Source organism: Oryctolagus cuniculus, chromosome 3 (assembly GCF_964237555.1).
Source record: "Oryctolagus cuniculus chromosome 3, mOryCun1.1, whole genome shotgun sequence".
NCBI classification, from domain to species: domain Eukaryota; kingdom Metazoa; phylum Chordata; class Mammalia; order Lagomorpha; family Leporidae; genus Oryctolagus; species Oryctolagus cuniculus.
Genome location: NC_091434.1, coordinates 20,505,075 through 20,530,804, shown reverse-complemented (window position 1 = coordinate 20,530,804; position 25,730 = coordinate 20,505,075). Strand labels below are relative to the sequence as shown.

Sequence of the window (25,730 nt, the reverse complement as noted above, 5' to 3'; positions counted from 1 at the left end):
AGCCACGGACTGGATGTGGGGCAGGGACACGAGCCGGGAGATGGGCTGCTCTGTGTTTCCCGAATCCAAGCTCCCACAGCTCTCGGGAATGGGTCAGAGCGAACACTTTGGTGATGGGAGAAATAAGCATCTTCAGATAACCCAGGCAGGAGAGCAACGAGGAAGCGCAGGAGCCTCATCCACCTGTGGTCAGCACAGCCCCCTGGTGCCGCCGTGGTCAGAGCAGCTGAAGGTTTGTGCGGTCCTGGGGTCTGGGGTCGCCTCTGTGTATAGACCCAGAATAATGCATAAGAAGGAGTGAGCTCTTGGACTTGTGGGATTCTCCTGTTTGCCCCATGGTGACTCTAGTGGGCACCCCAGATGCTTCCCCCTCTTGGTGTCCCTCGCTGGGAACTGCAGAGCAGCGGCTGCTCACACACCACGCAACAAGGGAAGAGATACAATTTGTCTGGCTTCTTTTTTTTTTTTTAATTTATTTTAAAGTAATAGTTACAGAGAGAGAGAAGGAGAGACAGAGAGAGAGAGGTCTTCCATCCACTTGTAACTCCCCAGTTGGCCGCAATGGCCAGAGCTGCGCTGATCCGAAGCCAGGAGCCAGGAGCTTCTTCCGAGTTTCCCCCGTGGGTACAGGGGCCCGAGGGATGCTGGCACTGCAGGTAGTGGCTTTACCTGCTACACTACAGTGCTGGCCCCCTGGCTTCTTTTTAACATACAACCTCATCAGAGCACAAGCTTAAAAGCCTGGCACGATGTTATTTGCAGTCAGGGCACAGGAGGACAATGCCACAGACGCCAGAATCAAACCTTATAATATAGAACTTGAACCACCCACTCTGCCTAAGGAGGACCCAGATAATCTAGACTTGCTGCACTGACTGTGAATCTGAGAATGCTTTGCATTCAACCATATGGTCTCAGACCTTGCCACACAGCCCATATTGTCCTCTTAGTATCCTGTACAGTTTTTTCTTTTCAATATTTATTTATTTATTTGAGAGGCAGAGGCAGAGACAGAGGCAGAGAGAGAGAGAGAGAGAGAGAGAGAGAGAGAGATCCTCCATCCACCGGTTCATTCCCCAATATCCACAACAGCTGGAGTTGGGCTGATCAAGAGCCAGGAGCTTCCTCCAGGTCTCCCATGTGGGTTTTTAGGACTCACTTGTCCTAAATTTTAAGGACTCACTTGTCCGTTCATCCAGGAACCATAAATACTTGTCCCTGTACTCTGCTGGGTCCTGGAGATACGGCAGCAAAACTGAAGTGATCTCACTTTTATGGACTTACATTCTCGAGGAGGAGCTGGCAATGAGTTAAATAGTTGTTCAACAGGTGCACAATTACAGCTACTCTGACTTTTTCTTTTTTAAAAAGAATTTATTTATTTATTTTAAAGAGTTACAGAAGGAGAGGCAGAGAGAGAGAGAGAGAGAGAGAGAGAGAGAGAGAGGTCTTCCTCCTGCTGGTTCACTCCCCAGTTGTCCTCAATGGCCAGAGCTGCACCTTTCGGAAGCCAGGAGCCAGGAGCTTCTTCCAGATCTCCCACACGGATGCAGGGGCTCAAGCCTTGGGCCATCTTCTGCTGCTTTTCCAGGCTCATTATTAGGGAGCTGGACTGGAAGTGGAGTGGTTGGGACTTGAACTGGCACTCATAGGGGATGCCAGTGCTGCAGGCAGAGGCTTAACCTACTACATCACAGCACCAGCTCCAGTGCAATTCTTTGAAGGTACACATTTTCCCTGAACTTTCTGAAGACCCCCACATAAGGACAAGGCAAGACCTGCATGGTCTAGGCATTGGTATTGGACAGCAAAGATAAAGAAGAGCCAAGGCCTGGGGAGGGAAGTAGAGCTAAGAAATCTCAGAAAGCTGCTCTGTTTATTAGCAGATGGAAGTAACAGCAGGGGGAATTCTCTAAGTTAGAAGAGGAACCCTGGGGGCTGGTGCTGTGTAGTAGCCTGCAGTGCCGGCATCCCATATGGCTGCTCCTCTTCCCATCCAGCTGTCTGCTATGGCCTGGGAAAGCAGTGGAAGATGACCCAAGTCCTTGGGCCCCTGCACCCACGTGGGAGACCCAGAGGAAGCTCCTGGCTCCTGGCTTCAGATAGGCGCAGCTCCAGCCATTCTGGCCATTTGGGAGTGAACTAGCAGATGGAAGACCTATCTCTCTCTTTCTCTGCCTCTCTGTAACTTTGCCTTTCAAAAAACAAATAAATCTTTAAAAAAAAAAAAGTACCCTGAACCACAGCTGTGCTCAAAGTTCAGAAAAGTCAATCTCATGTAAAAGTAAGTGATAGGCTGGCATTTGGTGTAGCATGTAAGACACCGCTTGGGATGCTTCATCCCATATTTGAATGCTTAGATTTGAGTCCCAGCTTCCTGTTGATGGACACCTGGGAGGCAGTAGGTGATTCTCAAGTGGTTGGGTCCTTTTCACCCATGTGGGAGACTGGATTGAGTTTCTGGCTGCTGGCTCAAGCCTGGTCCAGCCCTGACTCTGTGGGCATTTGGGAAGTGAACCAGTGAATGGGAGACACCTCTCTTTCTCTCTTTCTCTCTCTCCCTCTCAAATAAGTTAAATAAATAAAAAAGTAATCTAAAAAGCAACAGGAAAATCTCGAGTCCAAGGTCCATGTGCAGTTATTATAAGAGAATAAGGAAACACTATCCATAGCAAAGAAAGCATGCTCACAGAAGAGATAACAACTAACCCTGACGGTTTTAAACAAATATGAGAGATGTTAAGAATAACACAAGACATGAAAGAACAACACAGATCAGATTTGAAAAACTCTGAAATGTAGTGATAGAAATCAGAAAAAAAATTTGACACGAAAAGAAAAGCTGGTGCTGTGGTGTAGCTGCCTGTGGTGCCCGTCTCCCATATGGGTGCTGGTTTGAGTCCCTGCTGCTCCACTTGAGATCCAGCTCTCTGCTATGGCCTGGGAAAGCAGTGGAGGATGGTCCAAGTGCTTGGGCCCCTGCACCCACATGGAGACCTGGATGGAGCTCCTGGCTCCTGGCTTTGGCCTGGCCCAGCCCTGGCTGTTGAGGCCATCTGGGGGGGGGGGGGGTGAACCAGCAGATGGAAATTCTCCCTCTCCCTCCCCAATCCCCTCCCTCTCCCTCTCGCTCTCCTTCTCCCTCTCTCTTTCTCTGTCTCTTTCTCTCTGTAACTCTGCCTTTCAAATAAATAAATAAATCTTAAAAAAAAAAAAAAAGGAAAGGAAAAGCAATTTTAACAAGGAAGACTAAATTGGAAGAACACTGGAGTGAATTAACATGGCAGATAATGCCTTACGAGGAGTAGAGGGGCGGGCACTGTGGCGTAGCAGGTAAAGCCGCGGCCTGCAGTGCCGGCATCCCAGATGGGCACCGGTTCAAGTCCCAGCTGCTCCACTTCCGATCCAGCTCTCTGCTATGGGCTGGGGAAGCAGTGGAAGATGGTCCAAGTCCTTGGGCCTCCCCTGTGGGAGACCTGGAAGAAGCTCCTGGCTCCTGTCTCCCTCTCTCTGTCCATAGCTCTGCTTCTCAAATAAATAAATCTTAAAAAAAAAAAAAAGAAATTTTAGGGATAAAAACAGAAGATAAGCAGCAGATGTGTAGCTCAGCCCACATTAAGGGCTGGCATTGTGGAGCAGCAAATTAAACTGCCACTTGCAACACTGGCATCCCATTTGGGATGAATAAGAAAAAATAAAAATAAATAGTGGTGGAGTAATCTGTAAATTTTCTCTCTGCCGCACACTCCATACAGCAAATTTCGTTCTAAATGGGCTGAAGACTGAATGAACCTCCTTCTCCTTTTCTTAAAAGATATGTTTGTTTATTCCAAAGGCAGAGTTAAATAACCTAGGAAAATAGTTTCATGACTTTAAGTAGGCAAAGATTTCTCTCTTTTTAAAGATTTATTTATTTATTTGAAAGAGTTACAGAGAGGGAGGGAGAGACAGAGACCTTCCATCTGCTGGTTCACTCCCTAGATGGCTGTGATGGCCAGAGCTGAGCCAGGCCGAAGCCAGGAACCAGGAGCTTCTTCTGATTCTCCCATGTGAGTGGCAGGGCCCCAAACACTTTGGCCATCTTCTGCTGCTTTTCCTAGTCCATTAGTAGGGAGTTGGATTCTAAGTGGAGCAGCTGGGGTGCAAACCTGCACCCATATGGGATGCTGATATTTTGGGCAGCAGCTTTACCCACTATACCACAATTCTGGCCATGTAAAGATTTCTTAAAAAGGATGCAAAGGGGGCCCACACTGTGGTGCAGTGGGTTGAAGCCCTGGCCTACCTCTCCTCTGTAACTCTTGTTTTTCAAATAAATAAAAATAAATAGGGTGTAGAACCACAAGCTGTATGGAAAATTATTAATAAACTGGACTAAACTAAAATTAAAAACTTCTGTTTACCAAAAGCCACAACTGACAGAGTGAAAGGAAAAGTGTGGAGAAGAAATATTTACCAAAGGATGGACTCAGAACATAGAAAGAATTCCAGAATTGTAAAGATAATTTATCAATGAAAAAAAAAGACAACTCTATTCTTTAAATGAATTAAAGACTTGAACAAGTATTTTATAGATGGAGACATCTAACTGGCCATTAAGCTTCTGAAACACTACCAAACTTTATTAGACATTAGGAAAAATGTAAATTAAAGCCACAGTGAGATTCCACTACAGCCCATTAAAATGGCTAATATAAAAAAAATTTACTGGGGCTGGTGCTGTGGCGAAGTAGGTTAACACCCTGGCCTGAAGTGCCGGCATCCCATTTGGGCGCCGGTTCGAGACCTGACTGCTCCACTCTGATCCAGCTCTCTGCTATGGCCTGGGAAAGCAGCGGAAGATGATCTAAGTGCTTGGGCTCCTGCACCCATGTGGGAGACCTGGAAGAAGCTCCTGCCTCCTGGCTTTGGATCAGCGCAGTTCCGACCATTGCAGCCTTCTGGGTAGTGAACCATCAGATGGAAGACCTCTCTCTGTCTCTGCTTCTCTCTGTGTAACTCTGACTTTCAAATAAATAAATAAATCTAAAAAAAAAAAAGGCCAAGTGTTGAGGAAAATGTAAGCAATACAAGCTCCCGTATGCTGCTGCTGAGGGTGGAAATTGCCATCAGCATTGTGGGAAACGCTATTCAGTATCCTTTAAGGCCGAACATGGTTCCTTCAGCTCAGTATAAACTCCTAGGTTTATAGCTAACAGAAACGCACACATACTCACCCACAAGATATATCTCAAGATGTGCATAGCAGCAATATTTGAAGCAGCCCACGCTAATTCCAATTGTATCAGTTACCTACTGCTGCATTAAAAAACTCACTCCAGGGATGGGCCTGTGGCCTCGTGGTTAAAACACCCGCATCGCAGACTGGAGTACCTGGGTTTGATACTCAGCTCTGCTACTCATTCCAACACCCGGCTGAGGCAGGCACGGCAGGCAGTAGTGATGGTTCAAATGATGGGGTTCCGGCCACTTACATGGGACCGAGTGTCCGGCCCCCAGCCAGACTTGGACATTGCTGGCATTTGACAAGTGAATCAGCGGAGAGTTCTTCCTTCCTTCCTTTTTTTCTTTCTTTCCTTCCTTCCCTCTCTCCCTTCCTTCCCTTCCCGCCTCCTTTCTTTCTTCTTTCCTTCCCTCCTTTCTTTCTCTATCATCTGTGTGTGTGTGTGTGTCTCTGTTTCTGAAATAAATAAATACATAGAATTTTAAAAATCACTCCAAAACTAGGGGCAAGCAATGCGGCACATGCCATATTAGCTTGTGGTTCAAGTCTCTGCTGCTGTACATCCTATCCAGCTTCCTGCTAATGAACCCTGGGAGCCAGCAGATGATGGTCCCAGTGCTTGGTCCCTGCCACCCACCTGGGAGACCTGGATGGACTTCTGGGCTCCTGGCTTCAGCTTGGTCCACCTCTGCTATAAAGGGCATTTGAAGAATGAATCGGTGGGTAGAAGATCTCTCTTCTCTCTCTTTGTGGTTTTGCCTTTCAAGTAGATGTATAAATAAATAAACAAACCTTTAAAAATCAGTATGCAACGGAATGGCTTACGCAAGGACTGTTGATTGCTCTCCAGGCCAGGACTGTGGGAGTGGCCTGGCTGCAAGGCCCAGCTCAGTCCCCCTCAAGGTGGCAGTGAAGGTCACAAGGCAGGACCTGCAGTCTTTTGACGACCAGACTGCGTCTCATCCACACGGCTGCTGGCAGGAGGCCTCAGTTCCTTGCTGCTGGTGGTTCTCAATCCTCCACCACAGGGCCTTCCCCCCGTGTCCCTTCTCTGCCTTTGCCTTTGTTTTCTCCTTCAGGGATCTATAGTTACAGTATGTCTTCAATGTTAGTCATTTTCTCTTTGACTCCTTTTTTGGCCCTTTTAAAATTTCATTTCAAGTTTTAATATTGTCCTCCATTTTGCCTTCTACTTTTCTCTTTTTTTAGTGTTTTTTATTGATTTGACAGGTAGAGTTATAGACAGTGAGAGAAAGAGGCAGAGAGAAAGTTCTTCCTTCTGATGGTTTACTCCACAAATGGCTGCTACGGCTGGTGCTGTGCCGATCTGAAGCCAGGAGCCAGGTGCTTCTTTCTGGTCTCCCATGCAGGTACAGCAGCCCAAGCACTTGGGCCATTCTCCACTGCCCTCCCAGGCCACAGCAGAGACTGGACTGGAAGAGGGGCAATCGGGACTAGAACCCTGCGCCCATATGGGATGCCGGCGCCGCTGGCGGAGGATTAACCAAGTGAGCCACGGCGCTGGCCCCTTCTCTCTCTCTCTCTCTCTCTCTCTCTCTCTCTCTCTTTAATACTTATTTATTTATTTTAAAGGCAGAGTTACAAAGAGGCAAAGGCAGAGAGAGAGAAGAGAGAGAGGTCTTCCATCTGTTGGTTCACTCCCAAATGACCACAATGGCTGGAGCTGAGCTGATCCGAAGCCAGGAACCAGGTGCTTCTTCCTGGTCTCCCATGTGGGTGCAGGGACCCAAGCACTTGGGCCATTCTCCGCTGCTTTCCCAGGCCATAGCAGAGAGCTGGATCAGAAGAGGAGCAGCCTGGACTCCAACTGGCTCCCATATAGGGTGTCGGCTCTACAGGCAGAGGCTTAACTTACTACACCACAGCAGTGGCCCCCTAAAATGCCTTTATAAATTCTACATTCGCTAGTTAATTACACGTAGTTTATATCATCTCCCAGGCTTCTGTTGACTTCATTTAAAAAATTATCTTTGGATAAATACAAGTTTCTAATTGATATTCTCTTAAACCCAAAACAGTGAAGGTTCTCCAAAGTTTTAGAGTTTATCTGCTCAATTTTAGGTCTTGTTTTCTGTTGGATGTGAGGGAAGAATTGTTTCTTCATGCCCATGGTTTGAGTCCTGGTTGCCCAGAGTCTGATCCAGCTCCCTGCTAATGAGGCCAGGAAGGCAGTGAAAGATGGCCCAGTGCTTGGGCCTCTGCTGCCCATGGGGAGGCAGATGGAGTTCCTGGCTCCTGGCTTCAGCCTGGCCCAGACCTGGCTGTTGTGGCCATGTCAGGAGTGAGGCAGACAATGGAAGACTTCTCTCTTTCTCTCTCCCCCACATCACCCTTTCAAATGAATAAATTAATTTTTTTCCAAAAAAAATTTAATTTTAAAAAATGCCCACATCCTGTATTGGAAATCTTGAGTTTGATTTCCGGCTCTGGCTCCTGACAGCGACTTCCTGCCAGTGCAGATCATGGGAGGCCGCCGTGATGGCTCAGTAACTGGGTTCCCTCCACCCAGTGGGAGACCCGGTTGTGTTTTCAGTTCTGCCTGCTGCCCTGTCCCAGCCCATGCTGCTGCAGACATCTGGGGAGTGAACCAGTGGACTGGGGCTCTTTCTCTCTGCCTCCCAAATAAATACCTGTTTAAAAAAGAAGATAGATTGGTCAGTAGAAAATAAGTAAGAGAGATGAGCAGATGATTCACAGTAGAGGAACCCCCTCCCCCAAGCAAATAAATAAAATCCCAGAGGCCTCCTGACCCCCATGTGCTCCTGTGATTAGGTTCCATTATCTGGCAAAAAGGATGTTTGCAGGTGCAGTTGAAGTTAGCAATCAACTGCCCTTGAACTAGGGCGGTCAGCAAGGTGGGCCTCGACAGCGTTTCATAGGAGCCCTTCACAAACCAAAGGTTTCCTCCTGGGGGCTGCAGAGTGGGAGTAAACTTTAGAAGGCAAACTGTGCAAGGCTGCTGACGTGAAGGTGGAGGGGCCAAGTGCTGAGGTGTGTGGGCAGCCTCCGGGGACTGTGAGGTGCCCCCAGCTGATGGCTTGCAAGGAAGCGGGGATCTCAGCCCTGCAACATGAGGGATTGCTGACGCTCCTGGTGAGCAGAGCCCGCAGACACACGGCCTGCCTTTGGCTTCAGCCATGTGAAATCCCACGCAGAGGACCGAGTCAGGCCCACCTGAATCTGGCCGTGCGCGTGAGCTACCAAGCGGATGCTGCTCTAAGTCTCCACGTGTGCAGGTCTAGTACTTGCTCTGTAGCAATCAAGCACACACACGCACGTTTGCTTACACAGATAGCTACGTATGTGGGCAGAGAACAAAGAGATCTTTGTAAAGGATAAACACCGCATTTAAAATATTGGCTATGGGCCGGCGCTGTGGCGTAGTGGGTAAGGCCGCTGCCTGCAGTGCCAGCATCCCATATGGGCACCAGTTCAGGTCCCAGCTGCTCCACTTCCTATCCCGCTCTCAGCTATTGCCTGGGTATGCAGTGGAAGATGGCCCAAATCCTTGGGCCCCTGCACCCGCCTGGGAGACCTGGAAGAAACTCCAGGCTCCTGGCTTTGGATGGGTGCAGCTCCGACCATTGCAGCCAACTGGGGAGTGAACCATCTGATGGAAGACCTCTCTCTCTCTCTCTCTCTCTCTCTCTTCCTCTTTGAACTCTACCTTTCAAAATAAGTAGACAGGGGCTGGCGCTGTGGCGCAGTGGGTTAAAGCCTTGGCCTGAAGAGCCGGCATCCCATATGGGCACCGGTTCTAGTCCCAGCTGCTTCTTTTCCAATCCAGCTCTCTGCTGTGACCTGGGATAGCAGTAGAAGATGGCCCAAGTGCTTGGAATCCTGCACCCTCGTGGGAGACCCAGAAGAAGCTCCTGGCTCCGGATCGGCACAGCTCCAGCCGTTGCAGCCATTTGGGGAGTGAACAAGCAGATGGAAAACTTTCTGACTTTCTCTCTCCCTCTCCCTCTCCCTCCTTCCCTCTCTCTACTCTGCCTTTCAAATAAATAAGTGTTAAAAAGAAAAAAGAATCTGAATTAGGAGGAAGGGGACTTGAATATAGGCACTATGATAAGAGATGCAGGGATCCCAACTGGCACCTTAACTGCTAGGCCAAAGATAATTCTTTATGCTGACCTATTTTTGGTAGAAAGGCCTTGCTAACTGTGTAAGCTGGAGCTCCACAAATACTCACTCTTCAGTCTTAGAGGAGAGAGTGGGAAAGTGAAAAGACTGTCCCCTCGATTACTGGTTTCCAAATCTGCCCAGCACAACCACTGGGGGATTTCTGCAGGCATATCATCTCAGGGCTCTACCTCGCACCCATGGAATCCTGGTTTTTCTACAGGTGGGCTCAAGATGAAACCATTGTGAGAAAAACCTAGACAGAAACTGTGGAGGTGACTGGGTCCCACCTGCTCTCTCTGGAGGGCAACACTTCTGATGCAGTTGGCCAAGAACCGGGCCCCTGGCTTCATGCTAAGAAGACCTTCATTTGCCTTTGGGTACTGCTTCTTCCACCGTCTCCACCTATGCGGTTGACATGGGTTAACCCTGCCCCCAAACCACACAGGGAGATTCACGACATGGACCTGGTCAGCTCTCACCCTGCTCGCGATTGGAGTGGACTGGAGACCCAAGCCACCCGATCCTTGGAGTTTTACTAGGACTACTGGGAGACAAACACCTTCCTTCTCTGAAGTTGCTGAGCCAGTTGGCCTTGAGCTGCTGGGGACTGATTAGAAAGAGGTGACTTGAAGGAAAGCAGAATCCAGAGGGAAAGAAAATTACTAACAGTATTAGCCCCTGGTCCAGCTGGACCCCATGGAGTCTTATAAGCCAATAAATGCCTCGCATGGCCTTTCCCCTAATCTCAAGGTGATTCAAGTTGCAAACCAAATACTTGCATGGACAAAAGAACCAGGTGGGACTTTCTACCCCCAAATTTTCCTTCTGGAAATGTGTAACTTCAGAGAAACGATGTTTGGCCTTGATGGCTAAGGAGAGGAATCCCTTACATCCAGGTGTCAGTGAATGACTGAGCCAGGGGTGATCCTGATGGCCACAGTCTGCGTTCAGATTCCAAGGCCTATTTCCTCTGGGTTCCTCAAACCTCCCTGGCCCAACCACGGCTGGTGTTTGGAATTCTGCATCAGCTCCTAGCGACCCTTCCTCCAAGGGAGAACCTTGCAGGGAGTGGAAAAGCCGCCTCTCTACAGCCCGTGCAGAAGTCAGGTCCCCTGCACTGCTGCTGGGATGCGTTCCTTCCGTAGCAGTTTCCTGCTCAGATCAGAAATCTGAGGCTTCATCCTCCATCACGTGTCGGAACCACATTTGCCCCAGCCAGTGTCCAGTGTAAGAGGCAGCCATGACCACACAGAGCCACAGGTCACCACCAGGGCTATCAGCACAGTGAGGGGTAATGGGCAGGAGGGAGCAGGGAGGATGAACTTGAAGCTGTTCCAGGGTTCTTTTTTTTTTTTTTTTAAAGATGTATTTGTTTATCTGAAAGACTTAGAGAGAGAGAGAGGCAGGCAGAGGCAGAGGCAGAGGCAGAGGCAGAGAGAGAAGTCTTCCATCCGCTGGTTCACTCCCCAAATGGCTGCAACAGCTAGGGCCACCAGGCTGAAGCCAGGAGCCAAGAGCTTCATCCCTGTCTCCCATGTGAGTGCAGGGGCCCAAGCACTGAGCAGCCAGGCCTGGAACCGGCACCCATACAGGATGCAGACATTGCAGGCGGCGGCTTTACCTGATATGCCATAGCACCGGCCTGTCCCAGGGTTCTTGCCGGGAACTCCAGGACTCCTTGCCTGGCCTGCCTTTGGGAAGCTTCCTCAGGGAGTGCCTGGGGGCTGCAATAAAACCTGCTTACAACGTGATCATGCCTGCCCTTCTGTTTACTATTGAGTAGCTGGTGGGTTATTCTGCACTGGGATGCCATCTTCCTACCCCACTCTGTGTGATTCTGTGGGTAGGGCATCCACTCACCGTCCATTCAATGCAGATCTGAGTGTGCAAGAAAGTGTCTTTTCACTTCTCTTTTAAGTTAAGCTGCACCGTACTTCTAGACTCATCCTTTCGAGGTGGAGATGACCTGTCTTAGCTATCACGGGGACTCTGTCCCCCTCCCAAGGGCTACGCAATATTTCTAGAAGACGGAGGAAGATCTGCAGCACAGCCCTCGGGGGAATCCATCGTCCTGGTGCACAGGGCCCTCAAAGTCCGCCTTCCCTCTGTCTCTAGGCTGTTACTGAGGGTCAGGGTCCTTTAAGATTGCTATGTAATACGTGATGCGCACAAAAAGATGTGAGTGCTTCAGTGGTAAAACACAGCCTGTGTGGTGGAATCCCCTTCATCCTTCCTTCCCAACAACCTCCCCTTTCCTGCCGCCAAGGCCGCTCATCAGAAATAGCCACTATTTTATTTTTTTAAATATTTATTTATTAATTTTTATTCTTTTCAAAGATTTATTTTATTTATTTGAAAAACAGAGTTACAGAGAGAGGTAGAGTCAAAGAGAGAGAGGCCTTCCATTTGCTTCTTCCATTCGCTTCTTCTGGGTCTCCCACACGGCTGCAGGGGCCCAAAGACTTGGGCCATCTTCCACTGCTTTCCCAGGCCACAGCAGAGAGCTGGATCAGAAGTGGGGCAGCTGGGAGTTGAACTGGCACCCAGATGGGATGCTGGCACTGCAGGTGGTGGTTTTACCTGCCATGCCACAGTACACACAGACCCCCCCCCCTTATTTTTTTAAAGATTTATTTTGTTTATTTGAATGTCAGAGTTATGGGGGCGGGTGTTGCATTTGCTGTTCATTCCCAGAACAGCTGCAATGGCCCGGGGCTAAGCCAGGCTGAAGCCAGGAGCCAGGAGCTTCCTCCAGGTCTCCCCCATGGGTTCAGGGGCCCAGGACATGGGCCATCCCTGCTGCTTTCCCAGGTGCATTAGCAGGAATCCAGCTTCCTGGTAATGTGCACCCTAGGGAGCAGCACATGATGGCTTAAGTAGCTGAGTACCTGCCAGTCACATGGGCTACTGGGATGGAGTTCTTAGGTCCAGAGCATTGAAGGGGTGAATCAGAGACAGCTCTTGAGGCCGGCCCTGTGGCACAGCGGGTTAAAGCCCTGGCCTAAAGCATCGGCATCCCATATGGGCGCCGGTTCTAGTCCCGGCTGCTCCTCTTCCGATCCAGCTCTCTGCTGTGGCCTGAGAAAGCAGTGGGATGGCCCAAGTCCGTGGGCCCCTGCACCCACGTGGGAGACCCAGAGGAAGCTCCTGGCTCCTGGCTTCGGATTGACGCAGCTCCGGCCATTGCGGCCATCTGGGAAGTAAACCAGCAGATGGAATACCTCTCTCTCTGTCTCTACCTCTCTCTGTAACACTGTCTTTCAAATAAATAAAATAAAAATCTTAAAAAAAAAAAGACAGGAGCTCTCTGCATTTCTATTCTCTCTCAAAAACAAAAACAAAAATCAGAATTATATTTATATTTTGGAACCAGAGAGAAAAATTCTAAATTAATGGATTGTTTCAAAGCTCAGCCTCTGGTGGCCAGTGCTGTGGCACATCGGGTTAAGCCTCTGTCTGCAGTGCGGGTATCCCATATGGGCTCCGGTTTGAATCATGGCTGCTCCACTTCTGATCCAGCTCCCTGCTGATGCACCTGGGAAAGCAGTGGAAGATGGCCCAAGTGCTTGGGCCCCTACACCCCTGTGGGAGATCCTGACTTTGACGTGGCCCAGCCCTGGCCACTGTAGTCACTTGGGGAGTGAACCAGCAGTTGAAAGATCTCTCTGTGTGTCTCTCCCTCTCTCTCTGTAATTCTGGCTTTCAAATGAATAAATAAATCTTAAAAAAAAAAAAAAAAAACTCAGCCTCCACCTGTCCTTAATCTTAGACAAATAGGAGGAAACTGGAAGTGGCTCCCATCTCAGTAAGAAGAGCCCAACAGGCTCGGCACACAGGGCTGATCCATTAGTCCGCACACCTGTGAGCAGGGGGTTGCTGGGGCCTGGCTCTCCCCTGGGAAAGGTGCTCACAGCATAGCTTGGCATCGGACAAGGAAGACTGTGGACTTGGACATGGAGAGGACACAGTACCAGGTGAAGAAACTGGACCTCATTTGAAAACTGATTTTAGCTCCATGTGCATGAGAATTTAGGACACGCTGGAGATGGATTAGCTGCAGCGGAGGGAGGCGGAGGGGGCTGGGAGGGATTAGCCGACTGTCCAATCCCATTCTCTGTAACTGATCCTAGGGCACTGGTCATTTTACCACTGTTATTCCTTTTCTGTCTCTGTCATCTACACTGCAGCTTCGTGGAAGGCTGGAGCGCGTGCCTTTTTGTGTTCCCAGCTCCTAGTCCAGTACCTCGCAAGCTATGGATTCTCAAATAGCATTTTCTCACATGGATTTTGTAACTTCCCGGAACGTTTCTCAAAGCCCTTTCAAGGCTGCCCGGCGTCTCTGGAGCTCTGGGGAGATGGTAGGGTAGCCAGAGACCGCCTCCTGAAAGGCACCGTCAGAACGTGGGGCCAGCGCGGGGCCCCGTACGGCACGGGCACACAGAGGTTCCCAAATGAGTGAGGCCAGAGAAGGCGACCAGTGCCTGATCCTCTGAGGTCTTCGTGATCTCAGGAAGAAAATCAAGCAACCCTTGGAACAGTCTGAGTAGCAGTGGCTTTCCACACGGTAACCACTGGAGCTCAGAAACCAAATGAAAAGAAATGACAGGGGCCAGCGCTGTGTCGTAGTGGGTAAAGCCGTCGCCTGCAGTGCCAGCATCCCATATGGGCGCTGGTTCGAGTCCTAGCTATTCCACTTGTGATCCCGCTCTCTGCTATGGCCTGGAAAAGCAGTGGAAGATGGCCCAAGTCCTTGGGCCCCTGCACCCACGTGGGAGACCCAGAGGAAGCTCCTGGCTCCTGGCTTTGGATCTGCACAGCTCTGGCCATTCTGGCCAATTGGGGAGTGAACTAGTGGATAGAAGACCTCTCTCTCTGCCTCTCCTTCTATCTCTGTGTAAATCTGACTTTCAAATAAATGAATAAATATTTAAAAAATAAGAAAGGGGCTGGCGCTGTGGCACAGCGGGTTAATGTCCTGGCCTGAAGCACCGGCATCCCATACGGGTGCCAGTTCAAGACCCAGCTATTCCTCTTCTGATCTAGCTCTTTACTACGGCCTGGGAAAGCAGTAGAAGATGGCCCAAGTCCTTGGGCCCCTGCACCCACGTGGGAGACCCGGAACAAGCTCCTGGCTCCTGGCTTTGGATCAGCCCAGCTCTGGCCATTGCGGCCATCTGGGGAGTGGACCAATGGTTGGAAGACCTTTCTCACTCTGCCTCTCAACTTTCTATGTAACTCTGACTTTCAAATAAATGAATAAATCTTAAAAAAAAAAAGAAAGAAAAAATAGAGATGACAGTATTGCCTTGGCCACTTTTTTAAATAAAAGATTTATTTATTTATTTGGAAGTCAAAGTGACACAAAGAATAGGAGAGACAGAGACAAAAAGATCTTCCATCTGCTGGTTCACTGCCCAGATGGCTGCAATAGCTAGAGTTGGGCCAACCTGAAGCCAGGAGCCAGGAGCTCCTTCCAGGTGTCCCACATGGGTACAGGGGCCCAAGCACTTGGGCCATCTTCTAACTTCCCAGGCACATCTGCAGGGAGCTGGATTGGAAGCAGAGCAGCTGGGACTTTAATTGGCACACAGAACTAGACTGCGGGCATCACAGGCCACAGCTTAATCTGTTGTGCCACAACACTGGCCTCCACCCTGGCCCTTTAATGAAGGGTGTACTAATGAGATTAAAACAGCATCAGCAAGCAGCAAGCTAATGGTTCAGGCCAAGCAAACCTCTCTCACTCTGTAAAAATAATTACAATGTAATTCATAACAACATTTTTTTAAACACCAAGCACCATGTATATGTAACACGCATGCATTGGTGAGCATTGCGATTAAATAAACTCTTGCAACCATGCTATGATGATGGGTCATTTTGATAAACTTCAGAACTGAGAAACTTGCCCTGAGGTCCACAGCTTGTAAGTGGAGGGGCTAGATTTGAACTCAGACCCAAGTGACCCCAGGACCCACACAAGAACCCCCACACTATTTGTCTCTTTCAAGATGACAACGCTAGCTGTGCTATTTGTGGATGAGCCAGATTTCTTCCTGGGCCCTCCATGGAAACCCCTTGTTCAGTCCCAAAGGAGGACAGGACCCCAGGGTTCAGCCTCTGTCGGGAGACAGCTCCCAGAATGCAGGGCCCATGTGTGATTCCTGTAAGTAAATGTAAAAAAGGCCCTCGCGGTCCGGCTGGAGTGCAGAGACCGAGTAAGAGGGAGGGGTGGTTGGGGGCAGACAAAACTGCTTGGGAGCAGAGAGGAGGCCACGCTCTGCCCCAGGGAGCATCCCAGCTGGAGTTCTCAAAGGCCCTTCTCTTTCACAAAGAATCTACAGGATTGGGGTGTGCAGCCCCCCCACCCCTGGGGCTAGGCCAGGGGCAGAGGCAAATCCTAGCCCAGGACTCAAGGGTGGGGAGGCAGGACTCTCAGAGGGTCTGTGCTCCCAGAGTGGAACAGAGACAGGCGGCCGGGAACCGGGTGAAAGACACGGAGCTACACGGAGACCAAGTCACAGTGGCAGCTTCCGGCCGCCACCTGCCTGGTTGAGATGGAAACGCTGATTCCAGCTCCAGCCCCCAGACAGGCTAAGAATATCCCAGCAAAGCAACAGCCGCCGCCCCCGTCCTTCTTGCTCTGCTCCTGCATCTGTAGCGCTATGCTGGGCGCCAGCAGGGCCAGGCAGGGGGCGGGTGGGGGTGACACTTGGGGTGCAGGACGAGGAGGAGGAGGCATAAAAAGGGCAGGAGAAAGTGAACTGAGAAATAAAGGTGTTGGCGCGTGCCAGGGGGACTGGGCAGACAGAGCTGCCCTCAGGGGGCGGCACAGGGAGGTGGAGGCAGCAGCCAGGCAGCCCCAACCAAGATCAGTGATGAGGATGGGAGAGGATAGATGGCAGGGGGCGTGGGGGGGGGGATGGGGAGGGCTGGCCTGGGTAACTCAGAAGGGAGACACGCCCCCTCCCCCCTTCCATCAAGGAAGGAAGCAGAGTTTACAGCAGGGAAAGGAGTCTGTCCTTCTCCATCTCCTTCATCTCCCCATCGGTCCCTCCTCTCCCTGCCCCAGGGCATCCTGTTCCTCCCTTTGGGCCCAACCCTAACCTGTCTTCTACAGAACCTGTCTTGGGGACACCACATGAGGTCCTTCTAACAAGGAACCTGACAGAATGACAGCAGATAGCCCTCCTCTGTCAGCTTCCTCTCTTCCTGCTTGCTCCCCCCTCCCCATGCTCCGCAGTCCAGCGGAGTGGGGGTTCTGGTCTGTCCCCAGCCTCCCCAGGGCCTACTCCTCCCCACATCAGCCTCCCTGGGGTGAGGGCCCCAGGAGACGGAGGGAGGGCTGGGTTGCTGTGTACTCTTTGCCTTTGTACACTGCAGGAGCTGAGACCCTGGGGTGAGGGTGTTAGATTGGTGAGAGAGCTGGCGTGAGGGCAGCAGGGAGCAGGCACCCGGATGCCTAGGCTGGGTCTCCATTCTGGCTGCTTTAAGAGCTTGCATTGTCATTAACCTCTTGGAAGGAGTCTCTTGGACACATGGAGTGCAATGACCTTGGGTTCTGGGACCTCCAGCCTTGCTGTGTTACTGGGAAGGCTCCAGACCTCATCTTGGCCTCTTTTCCTATGCTTCTTCACCTTTCAGAAACCCCAGCTCCAGCTTGGCAGATCCTAGGGAGATTTACACGGCTAAGAGCCCAAGCTGCTCTCCCCTTCGTCTCCCGGGCTGAACCGCGGAAGTGTGGGCCTCACACGAATGCTGTGCACACAAAGACTGAGCCTGTCAGACAGACGCAGATTAGGGAGAATCAGACAGGGCTGCAGCTCGAGAGCGAAACAGATTCACAGGACAGATTTGATTTAGAATCAGAACAGTAGAATTGGAACAGGCTTTAGGGATGCTCTTTCAGTCCAATTCCTAAAATGTTATCTAATGTTTTAAATAGTCATTTTAATCTGATAATAGAGGTAAAATCTACAGAACCCCTGCATTTTAATAAGAAACAGAGGCTCCAGAGAAATGAAATGACTTCCCCAAGGTCATGCAACTGGCAATGGACTAGACTGTCTCTGCCTCCTTAGGCTGTGGCTTCTCAGCAAGTGGCCACAGAGAGGAAGTGTCTGAGTGCATTGTTTGGAGACGTTCCCTTAAAATGGGCCTACTTGCCCAGGTCGAGGAGTGTGGGCTCATCTAAGGTGAAACTGGTGGTGATCGTCATCAATAACTAATCCTTTGTGGCACAGCAGATTAAGCTGCCACCTGGGATGCTGGCATCCCATATGGGTGCCGGTTCGAGTCCCAGCTGCTCCTCTTCTGACCCAGCCCCCTGCTAATGCACCTGGAAAAGCAGCAGATGACCCAAGTGCTGTGCCCCCTGCCACCCACATGGGAGATCCAGATGGAGTTCCAGGCTCCTGGCTTCATCCTGGCCCAGCCTCAGCCATTGCGGCCATTTAGGGAGTGAACCATCAGGGTGTTCCCACCCTCCCCTGAAACTCTGCCTTTCAAATAAATAAATGAAATATTTAAGAAAAGAATGTAATCCTATCCAGGCTAAATTCTCATTCTGGGTCCCCCAGTTCTTGATCAAAGCCAGAAATTCTTGCCTTAAAGAGCCTTCAGGAATAACCAGCTATCTACACAACACGCCATTCTAGGCAAAACCTATAGGATGATGGAGACAGACAAGGAGCCTGGCCTTGTGTTGGGGGGGGGGAAGGTTCCCATCCCGGGGAACCTAAGACAACCAGCGCTGTCCCTAGGGAACACACAGGAACCGGACAGACAAGAAACAACATAGAGCAACTGATATGGATACATGAATCTGAGAACAGAGACCCTGGCCTTGCAGATGCGGAGGGGAAATCACCACCCCTTTGAAGCCTGTCTCCTCCAGGAAGTCCTCATTGCGCTACATTTATCCCCTTTGGCCTCCACCTTGTCGGAACAAAATATCCCTCCCTTGTCCCCTGATGCCTCCTGCTCATGTATAGAGCGAGGCTGTCACTCTTCACGAATCTGCTTTGATTGCTTTGTCTGCTTGCCCCTTAAGATCCCATCCAAACCATCTTTTCTGTTTTTTATTTTATTTTATTTATTTGAAAGAGTTACAGAGAGAGGTAGAGACACAGAGAGGTCTTCCATCTGCTGGTTTTCTCCCCAGATGGCCACAATGGCCTGGAGTTGGGCTGATCTGAAGCCAGGAGCCAGGAGCTTCTTCTGAATCTCCCACGTGGGTGCAGGGACCCAAGGACTTGGGCCATCTTCCACTGCTTTCCATGGTGCACCAGCAGGGAGCTGGACTGGAAGAGGAGCAGCTGGGACTAGAACTGTTGCCCATATGGGATGCCGGTGCTGCAGGTCAGGGCTTTAACCCACTGCACCACAGAGCCAGCTCACACCCATCTTTTCATCTTGGGCCTGGGATCCAGAGACCAGCCCGTAACCGAATTATTCCACAGATGCTGCTGCTGAGGGGAAGAGGTCAGAAAGGCTGATGTTGGAAGAAGCACCAGGGGTCAGCGTGGTGGTACAGTTGGTTTAGCCACCCCCTGCAATGCTGGCATCCCGTATGAGCACTGATTTGAGTATCCAGCTCCCTGCTAATGCGCCTGAGAAAGCAGCAGCAGATGGCCCAAGTGCTAGGGCCCCTGCCACCCCTGTGGGAGACCTGCATGGAGTTCCAGGCTCTTAGGTTTGGCCTGGCCCAGCCCTGGCCATTGCAGTCATTGGGGAGTGAAACAGCAGATGCAAAATATTTTTCTTTCTCTCTCTCTGTAACTCTGCCTTTCAAATAACTTAAATAAATCTAAAAAAAAAAAAAAAAAAAAAAAAAAAAGAATGGCACCAGGTCTGTTCCAAAGAGCCCAAAGAGGCTTCCTGGGGGAGGTGTGATTTTAAGAGCATGGCAGCAGGTAGAGTGGCGCTGAGGGAGGGTTCTGGCCCCGGTGGCAGGAGCTCAGAGATTCAGCAGGGATAACCAGAGCCAGACAGAGGGGCCATGACAAGGGGGAGTGAGACCCTCAAAGGCACCAGGTTTGGGGGCCCTGGAGTAGGGGAGGCAATTCTTGATTCTGACCAAGACATCAACAGGAGGTCACAGCTGGGTTGGTCGTACAGGTGCCGTGATGGTGACGTCCGTGAGTGCTGCATAGGGGATTTTGTCCTAAACGACACCTGCAATAGGCCTCACGTCACTGAGGGACTCCCGGGGACAGAGCTGGGAGGACCCACGTGCTGTTCAGACCAACACATGCCCGGTGTTCCTGCCAGCACGGCTCAGTCTCTTTGGGCCTGTCCTTGACGACCCCGATCCGACTGCTCCTCGCGTGTCAGATAAAGGCTGACTCAGAAGGCCTTGTAGGAGGCAGGGGGGGCAATTACATGAGCTGAAAAGAGGGAACATGTCCCCGCAGTGACAGGAAGAATAAGAGGCTGGGCAGGTCAGCTTGGGCTGCAGGAGAACAGAGCTCGGATCCAAGGGAGCAGGAGGGACCCTACTGAGAAAGGGCCCAGGTGGGAGGCACAAGTCCCTGTGTGGCCATAGCTGTCTATGGTAGGGTGGTGGGGAGTCAAGACAGAGGGCAGGCCCCAGGAGGCCGTGAGTGAGTGGGGACTGTGGGATTGCTGAGAAAGTGTGTGTGTGCGTGTGTGTGGGGGGGTGCTGGTAGCTGGGGCACAGCCCAAGTGCCTTCTGGAACATTCTGCTTAGAATCACACACACACACACACACACACACACACGTGTGCATACACCAGTCCTCGTAGCAATGGGCCCTTGAGGCTGTGTTGGTCTGTGGGGCACATGGAAGCGACTCCAGGGGCAATTCTGAGGATTTTATTGTGAATCCAACACAGGGACTTCTCTCCCTGACCAAACCCATATCCACGACCCAAGTCCAAAGAACTAGCTGGCAGGTTCCTGTGTTGAGGGAGCCACAGATAGGCCCCAAGAAGGGTCAAGATACCCTACGAGACACACAGAATCAGCTAGGCTGCAGTAAGGCCCAAAGGATTATCCAGCCCCCTGCTAATGCACCTGAGAAAGCAGCAGAAGATGGCCCAAGTGCTAGGGCCCCTGCACCCCTGTGGAAGACCTGCATGGAGTCCCAGACTCCTGGGCTTGGCCTGGCCCAGCCCTGGCCATTGCGGTCACTGGGGAGTAAGACAGCAGATGGGAAATATTTTTCTTTCTCTCTATCTGTAACTCTGCCTTTCAAATAAATTAAATAAATCTTAAAAAGAAAAAAAAAAAAAGGACCAGGTCTGTTCCAAACAGCCCAAAGAGGCTTCTTGGAGGAAGTATGATTTTTTTAAAAGATTTATTTATTTGAAAGTCAGGGTTACACAGAGAGAGAAGGAGAGGCAGAGAGAGAGAGGTCTTCCATCTGCTGGTTCTCTCCCCAGATGAACGCAACGGCTGCAGCTGCGCCAATCCAAAGCCAGGAACTTCTTCCGGGTCTCCCACACGGTGCAGGAGCCCAAGGACTTGGGGCATCTTCTACTGCCTTCCCAGGCCATAGCAGAGAGCTGGATTGGAAGTGGAGCAGCCGGGAATTGAACCGGCGCCCATATGGGATGCCACATTGCAGGCGGCAGCTTTACTGGCTATGCCACAGCGCCGGCCCTGGAGGTGTGATTTTAAGAGCATGGTAGCAGCTTGTCTTGTACCTTGTGGGTGCTGAGGAAGGAACAGACCCAGAGAGAAACGGGCAAGACCCAGCCCAACGGCTTAGAGCTGGGAATGGGAAGAGCTGAGATCTTGGAGAAAGGAAGCCTTCCACGATGGAAAGCCACCTCCACCTGGACCCGAGGATGTATGGGAGGCTGAGGCCCACCACCTTGGGCCTCCTCCGAACAAGAAGGCCCCGCCCACTGTCCAAGCCTGAAAAGACCAACCGAGCCCTCGTCCAGCCATCATCCATCACCCACCCAAGTGCGCCTTCTGTGCGCGTGGGAGGCGAAAACCAACCGGGAGGAGCTGACTAGGACCCGCGCCCAGGGTCTGCCCCACGGCTCTGTGGCAGAGAATCAGGCCGGCAAACAGGATTGTCTGAGGGTCTGGCTGCCCCCTCCTCCCGCCCCACAGTGGAGGAACACGGAACGGAGTTCTTGGGGAGACAACCCCCCCCCCGCCAGATTAGAGGAACCACGGCAGCGCCACCCAGCTGGGCCCGGGGCGTCCCCATCAGTGTTCTCGCTGCCCACGCGGCCCCCAACACCGGCTCCAAGGTTCCCATGGCTTCTCTGCTATTCAGTACATCAACACAAGCTGACCCAGGGCCCTAGGACCAAGAGGATGGGACGGAGCAGCCACGTCCCCGCCCACCATTCTGATCCACAGCGGGTCCCGCGAACGAAGGCCCCTTCCTCCCCCTCTCCCCCTTCGGGTAAAGGGAAAGGACCCCGGGCAGAGGGCGAGGGATTGGGCGGGACTTCAGAGAGTCCCTCAGCCTGCGAGACTCTATTGGCCAGGAGGGCTGCCGGTCAGGAGGGCAGCTCGGGCGAGGATTGGCTGCGCGAGGCGGGGCGCGGCGCAGCGAAAGAAGGGGCCCAAGGGGTGGGGCTGACGCTGCAGCTGGCGCAGCTCAGACCCGGAGCCGCCGCCGCTGAGCAGCCGAGCAGCCTCCTTCCGCCGCCGGTCCGCGCGCCCGGGCCGGGGCTAGGCCCCCCACCGCCGGGTCCCCCGGGGCTGCAGCAGCAGCGGCGCGGCCCGCGGTTCCCGCCGGGGCCCGGGCGCCGGCCCCGCTCTGCAGGATGGGCACGGTGCTGTCCCTTTCCCCTGCCTCCTCGGCCAAGGGCCGGCGGCCCGGCGGACTGCCGGAGGAGAAGAAGAAGGCGCCGCCCGCGGGGGACGAGGCGCTGGGGGGCTACGGAGCGCCGCCGGTGGGCAAGGGCGGCAAAGGCGAGAGCCGGCTCAAGCGGCCGTCCGTCCTCATCTCCGCTCTCACCTGGAAGCGCCTGGTGGCCGCGTCCGCCAAGAAGAAGAAAGGCAGCAAGAAGGTGACGCCCAAGCCGGCGTCCGCGGGCCCCGACCCCCTGGTCCAGCAACGCAACCGCGAGAACCTTCTCCGCAAGGGCCGGGACCCCCCCGACGGCGGCGGCGCCGCCAAGCCCCTGGCCGTTCCGGTGCCCACCGTGCCCGCGGCCGCCGCCGCCGCCGCCACCTGCGAGCCGCCGTCGGGGGGCAGTGCGGCCGCCCCGCCGCCAGGCTCCGGCGGGGGGAAGCCGCCGCCGCCGCCGCCCCTAGCCCCGCAGGCGGCGCCGCCGGTGCCCGGCGGTTCGCCGCGGCGGGTCATCGTGCAGGCGTCCACCGGCGAGCTGCTGCGCTGCCTGGGCGACTTCGTGTGCCGACGCTGCTACCGCCTCAAGGAGCTGAGCCCCGGCGAGCTGGTGGGCTGGTTCCGCGGCGTGGACCGCTCGCTGCTGCTGCAGGGTTGGCAAGACCAGGCCTTCATCACGCCCGCCAACCTGGTGTTCGTGTACCTGCTGTGCCGAGAGTCGCTGCGCGGGGACGAGCTGGCGTCGGCCGCCGAGCTGCAGGCCGCCTTCCTTACCTGCCTCTACCTCGCCTACTCCTATATGGGCAACGAGATCTCCTACCCGCTGAAGCCCTTTCTCGTGGAGCCCGACAAGGAGCGCTTCTGGCAGCGCTGCCTGCGCCTCATCCAGCGGCTCAGCCCCCAGATGCTGCGGCTCAACGCCGACCCTCACTTCTTCACGCAGGTCTTTCAAGACCTCAAGAACGAGGGCGAGGCCGCCGCGGGCGCCGGGGGTCCACCCAGCGGGGGCGCGCCCGCCGCCCCCTCGGCCGCCAGGGACAGCTGCGCGGCCGGACCCAAGCACTGGACTATGAACCTGGACCGTTAGGGATACCCAGGGACCGCGCCCATCCCCCGCCCCAGCCCCCGACACACACTCGGATCCCCGGGACCCTCCAGCCACCGCCGCTGGTACCGCGGCTCCGCGCCACGGCCCGGCCGAGGAGGAGCCGCCCCTGCCCGGAAGGTGGAGGCTAGGACGCCTGAGGCCGCAGCGTCTGGATTTTGCTGGGCGTGGGGTGGGGATAGGGATGAGCGCGGGAAGGGCACCCCCGCCTCCCCCTTTCCGTGCCCGCGCCCCCATCTCCATCTCTACGCGTCGCCCCCTGCCCTGCTATGCGTGTCTCTAGGCCCGCCTCCCCGTGGTTGTGTCGGTTTCCTCGCCTCTCCCGTGTCTTCGTTCTTCCTCCTGCCTGCTTTCCCACCCCTTCTCCCTCCACCTTTCCGCTTACCGAACATCTCCAGCTGACTGAGTGCACCCCGGGCCCCATTCCTCCTGCACCTGTGTCCCTACCTCCCCTTCTTGCTCCCTTTCCCGGCCACGTGTCAGCCTCTCCCCTCCCGTCTGCCTCTCCCCTCTGCTTGTGTCGCCCCGAATCTCTTCCCCTGACGGCGTCCCTGCAGCCCCCTCCCAGATCAAAAGGAACATCAGTTTTTGCTTGAGGTGCGACGAGAAACTGCAGCCCCAGGCGCCCAGGCACCACCTCGCCCCACCCCCACCGCCTCTCCCCCACCTTTTCCAACGTGTTGCATGCCGGGAGTCGTGGGGGAAGGGGCTGCGGCTTCTTGCAGGAGCCTAAGGTTGGGGGCAAAATCAGCCTAGGACACCACCCCAGCGGCAGCACCACAGCGGCCGGTGGGAGGGGAAAACTCTCCTTACTCAGGAGGAGGGGCGCCCTTCTTCCTATCCTTAGGTTTTCTGTCACCCCCCACACACACCCCTTTTAATTTATCTGGTTGTTTCCGGAGGGAGGGGGGAGGGGAGGGGAGGGTGGGCAGGGATCTGTCCGAGGTGCTGAGCTGGCCGCGACCGGAAGCCTCCAAGGAGAGTACCGGGGACTGGGTTGGGCCTGGGGCCATGTCCAAGGTGCCAATGATGCGGGCCGACGGCGCGGGCCGCACTGTCTGTCTGTCCGTCGGTCTGTCCCGGAGAGAGCTATAAAGCGCTGGAAGCGCCTGCAGATGGTTTTGCGCCGGCATTTCTTTGGGTCCCGGGAGGGAGGGAAAGGGAGTGGAACTGGCAGGAGGGTGCGGGACGGCAAGGTGGTGGGCAAAGCCAAGTCCCTGAGAACTGCCACTCTTCCCTCCCCTGACCCCCATTGGCTTCCATTTTACGGAGTGAAGCGAGGTAGCTCAAGGTTTGATAAGACTCAATCCAACCTCCACCCCACCTCCATTTTGTCCCTCCTAGCTCCTTGGTAGTGCCCAGGCCACTTAGGGGCTGAGCGATGAGGACACTGGTTGTTCCTCTTTGGTGGTGTGACCCCTTGTAGCAGAGCTAGGCAGTGGTCACTGTTGCTGCTCTTCTAGTCCCCTTCCATCTCTCCCCACCATCGCTCTGGTCAAGAATCCAGCCAAGCCTGAGTCTGTGGTTACCACTCCCAGGTGGGCCTGACGGCCACACTTGGCGCTCCTAAGCACCCAACTACCACCAGCACTGGACTTCTTGGGCCACACACACACCCGGGATACTCTTGGGAGGTCCGATCCTGCTTGAGACTCAGACCCTGGCCCTATATGGACAGAGGTCGCTGAGGGAGATGGAACCCCTTCTCCGTCCCCGTTGCTTTCTCTGCCTCATGGCTAAGCGACCCGTTTACGATCTCGTTGCCCAAGGAGGCCTGGCCTTAGCAGGGCGCTCGCGGCTCCGGCCCTGTTCGCCACAGTGGCGGCGCGGATCCAGGGAGAACCCGGAGGGGCCGGCAACAACCAGGCCCCCGGCACGCTGTCCGTGGTGCTGACGGGCGTGCTCGGGCAGGGTAGGGGCTTTGCAGGTGCGGGAACCTTGAAGATTCGGCCTCAACCAAGCCTTCCAATAATCTGGGAAGGGGTGAGCTCTGTCTTGGCGGCGAGTTACAAAGTCTGGTCCGAGAACCCAGGAGTTTCGGCTCCCACTTGTGCCGGGAGGACCGGACTCAGCTCTCAACCTGGCCTAAGGCCCAGCGCCCTAGCACCGGGCGGGGAGCCGGAAATCCCTGTCCAGATTTGTGAATCGAGTTCTCGAGGGGGAGGGGGAGAGCTGGCGGAAGGGAAGGCGGGAGCAGCCGCCCATTGGCTGGAATTTGGCGCAGTCAGCGCGGTGCCGTCATCTCTCAGGGTTTGGGAGGAGGGAGCGAGGATCACTCGGGTCACCCCGCGGCTGTCGCCATAGTAACCAGACCGCGCGGGCGGGGCTGTCTCCCTGCTTCCTCACCTCTGGCTGAGGAAACAGTCTTGGTCCGCCTTGTTTGGCATTAGTTAGAGACTAGCTACTTGATGGAGGTTTCTGAGTTAGAGGAGTCTACAGGGAGTGGGAAAGAGACCCGAAAGCCTATAGAGAC

At 53.6% G+C, this 25,730-nt stretch overlaps 1 protein-coding gene and 1 long non-coding RNA gene across 2 annotated transcripts in view; both read left to right on the top strand.

The window, feature by feature from the left end:
* Window positions 1-11,496, top strand: part of LOC103348881 (uncharacterized) — a 29,931-nt gene extending 18,435 nt beyond the window's left edge. Inside the window, exon 6 of the long non-coding RNA XR_011387644.1 lies at window positions 11,486-11,496. This is a non-coding gene — a long non-coding RNA (uncharacterized lncRNA). The remainder of the gene's footprint in view (window positions 1-11,485) is intronic.
* A 10,440-nt stretch (window positions 11,497-21,936) lies between these two features.
* CDK5R2 (cyclin dependent kinase 5 regulatory subunit 2) lies at window positions 21,937-24,377 on the top strand. Its single transcript, XM_008259172.4, has one exon. It carries the CDS (start codon window positions 22,127-22,129, stop codon window positions 23,237-23,239), a length of 1,113 nt encoding a protein of 370 aa, XP_008257394.2. The 5' UTR covers window positions 21,937-22,126; the 3' UTR covers window positions 23,240-24,377.
* Window positions 24,378-25,730: the final 1,353 nt, after the last annotated feature.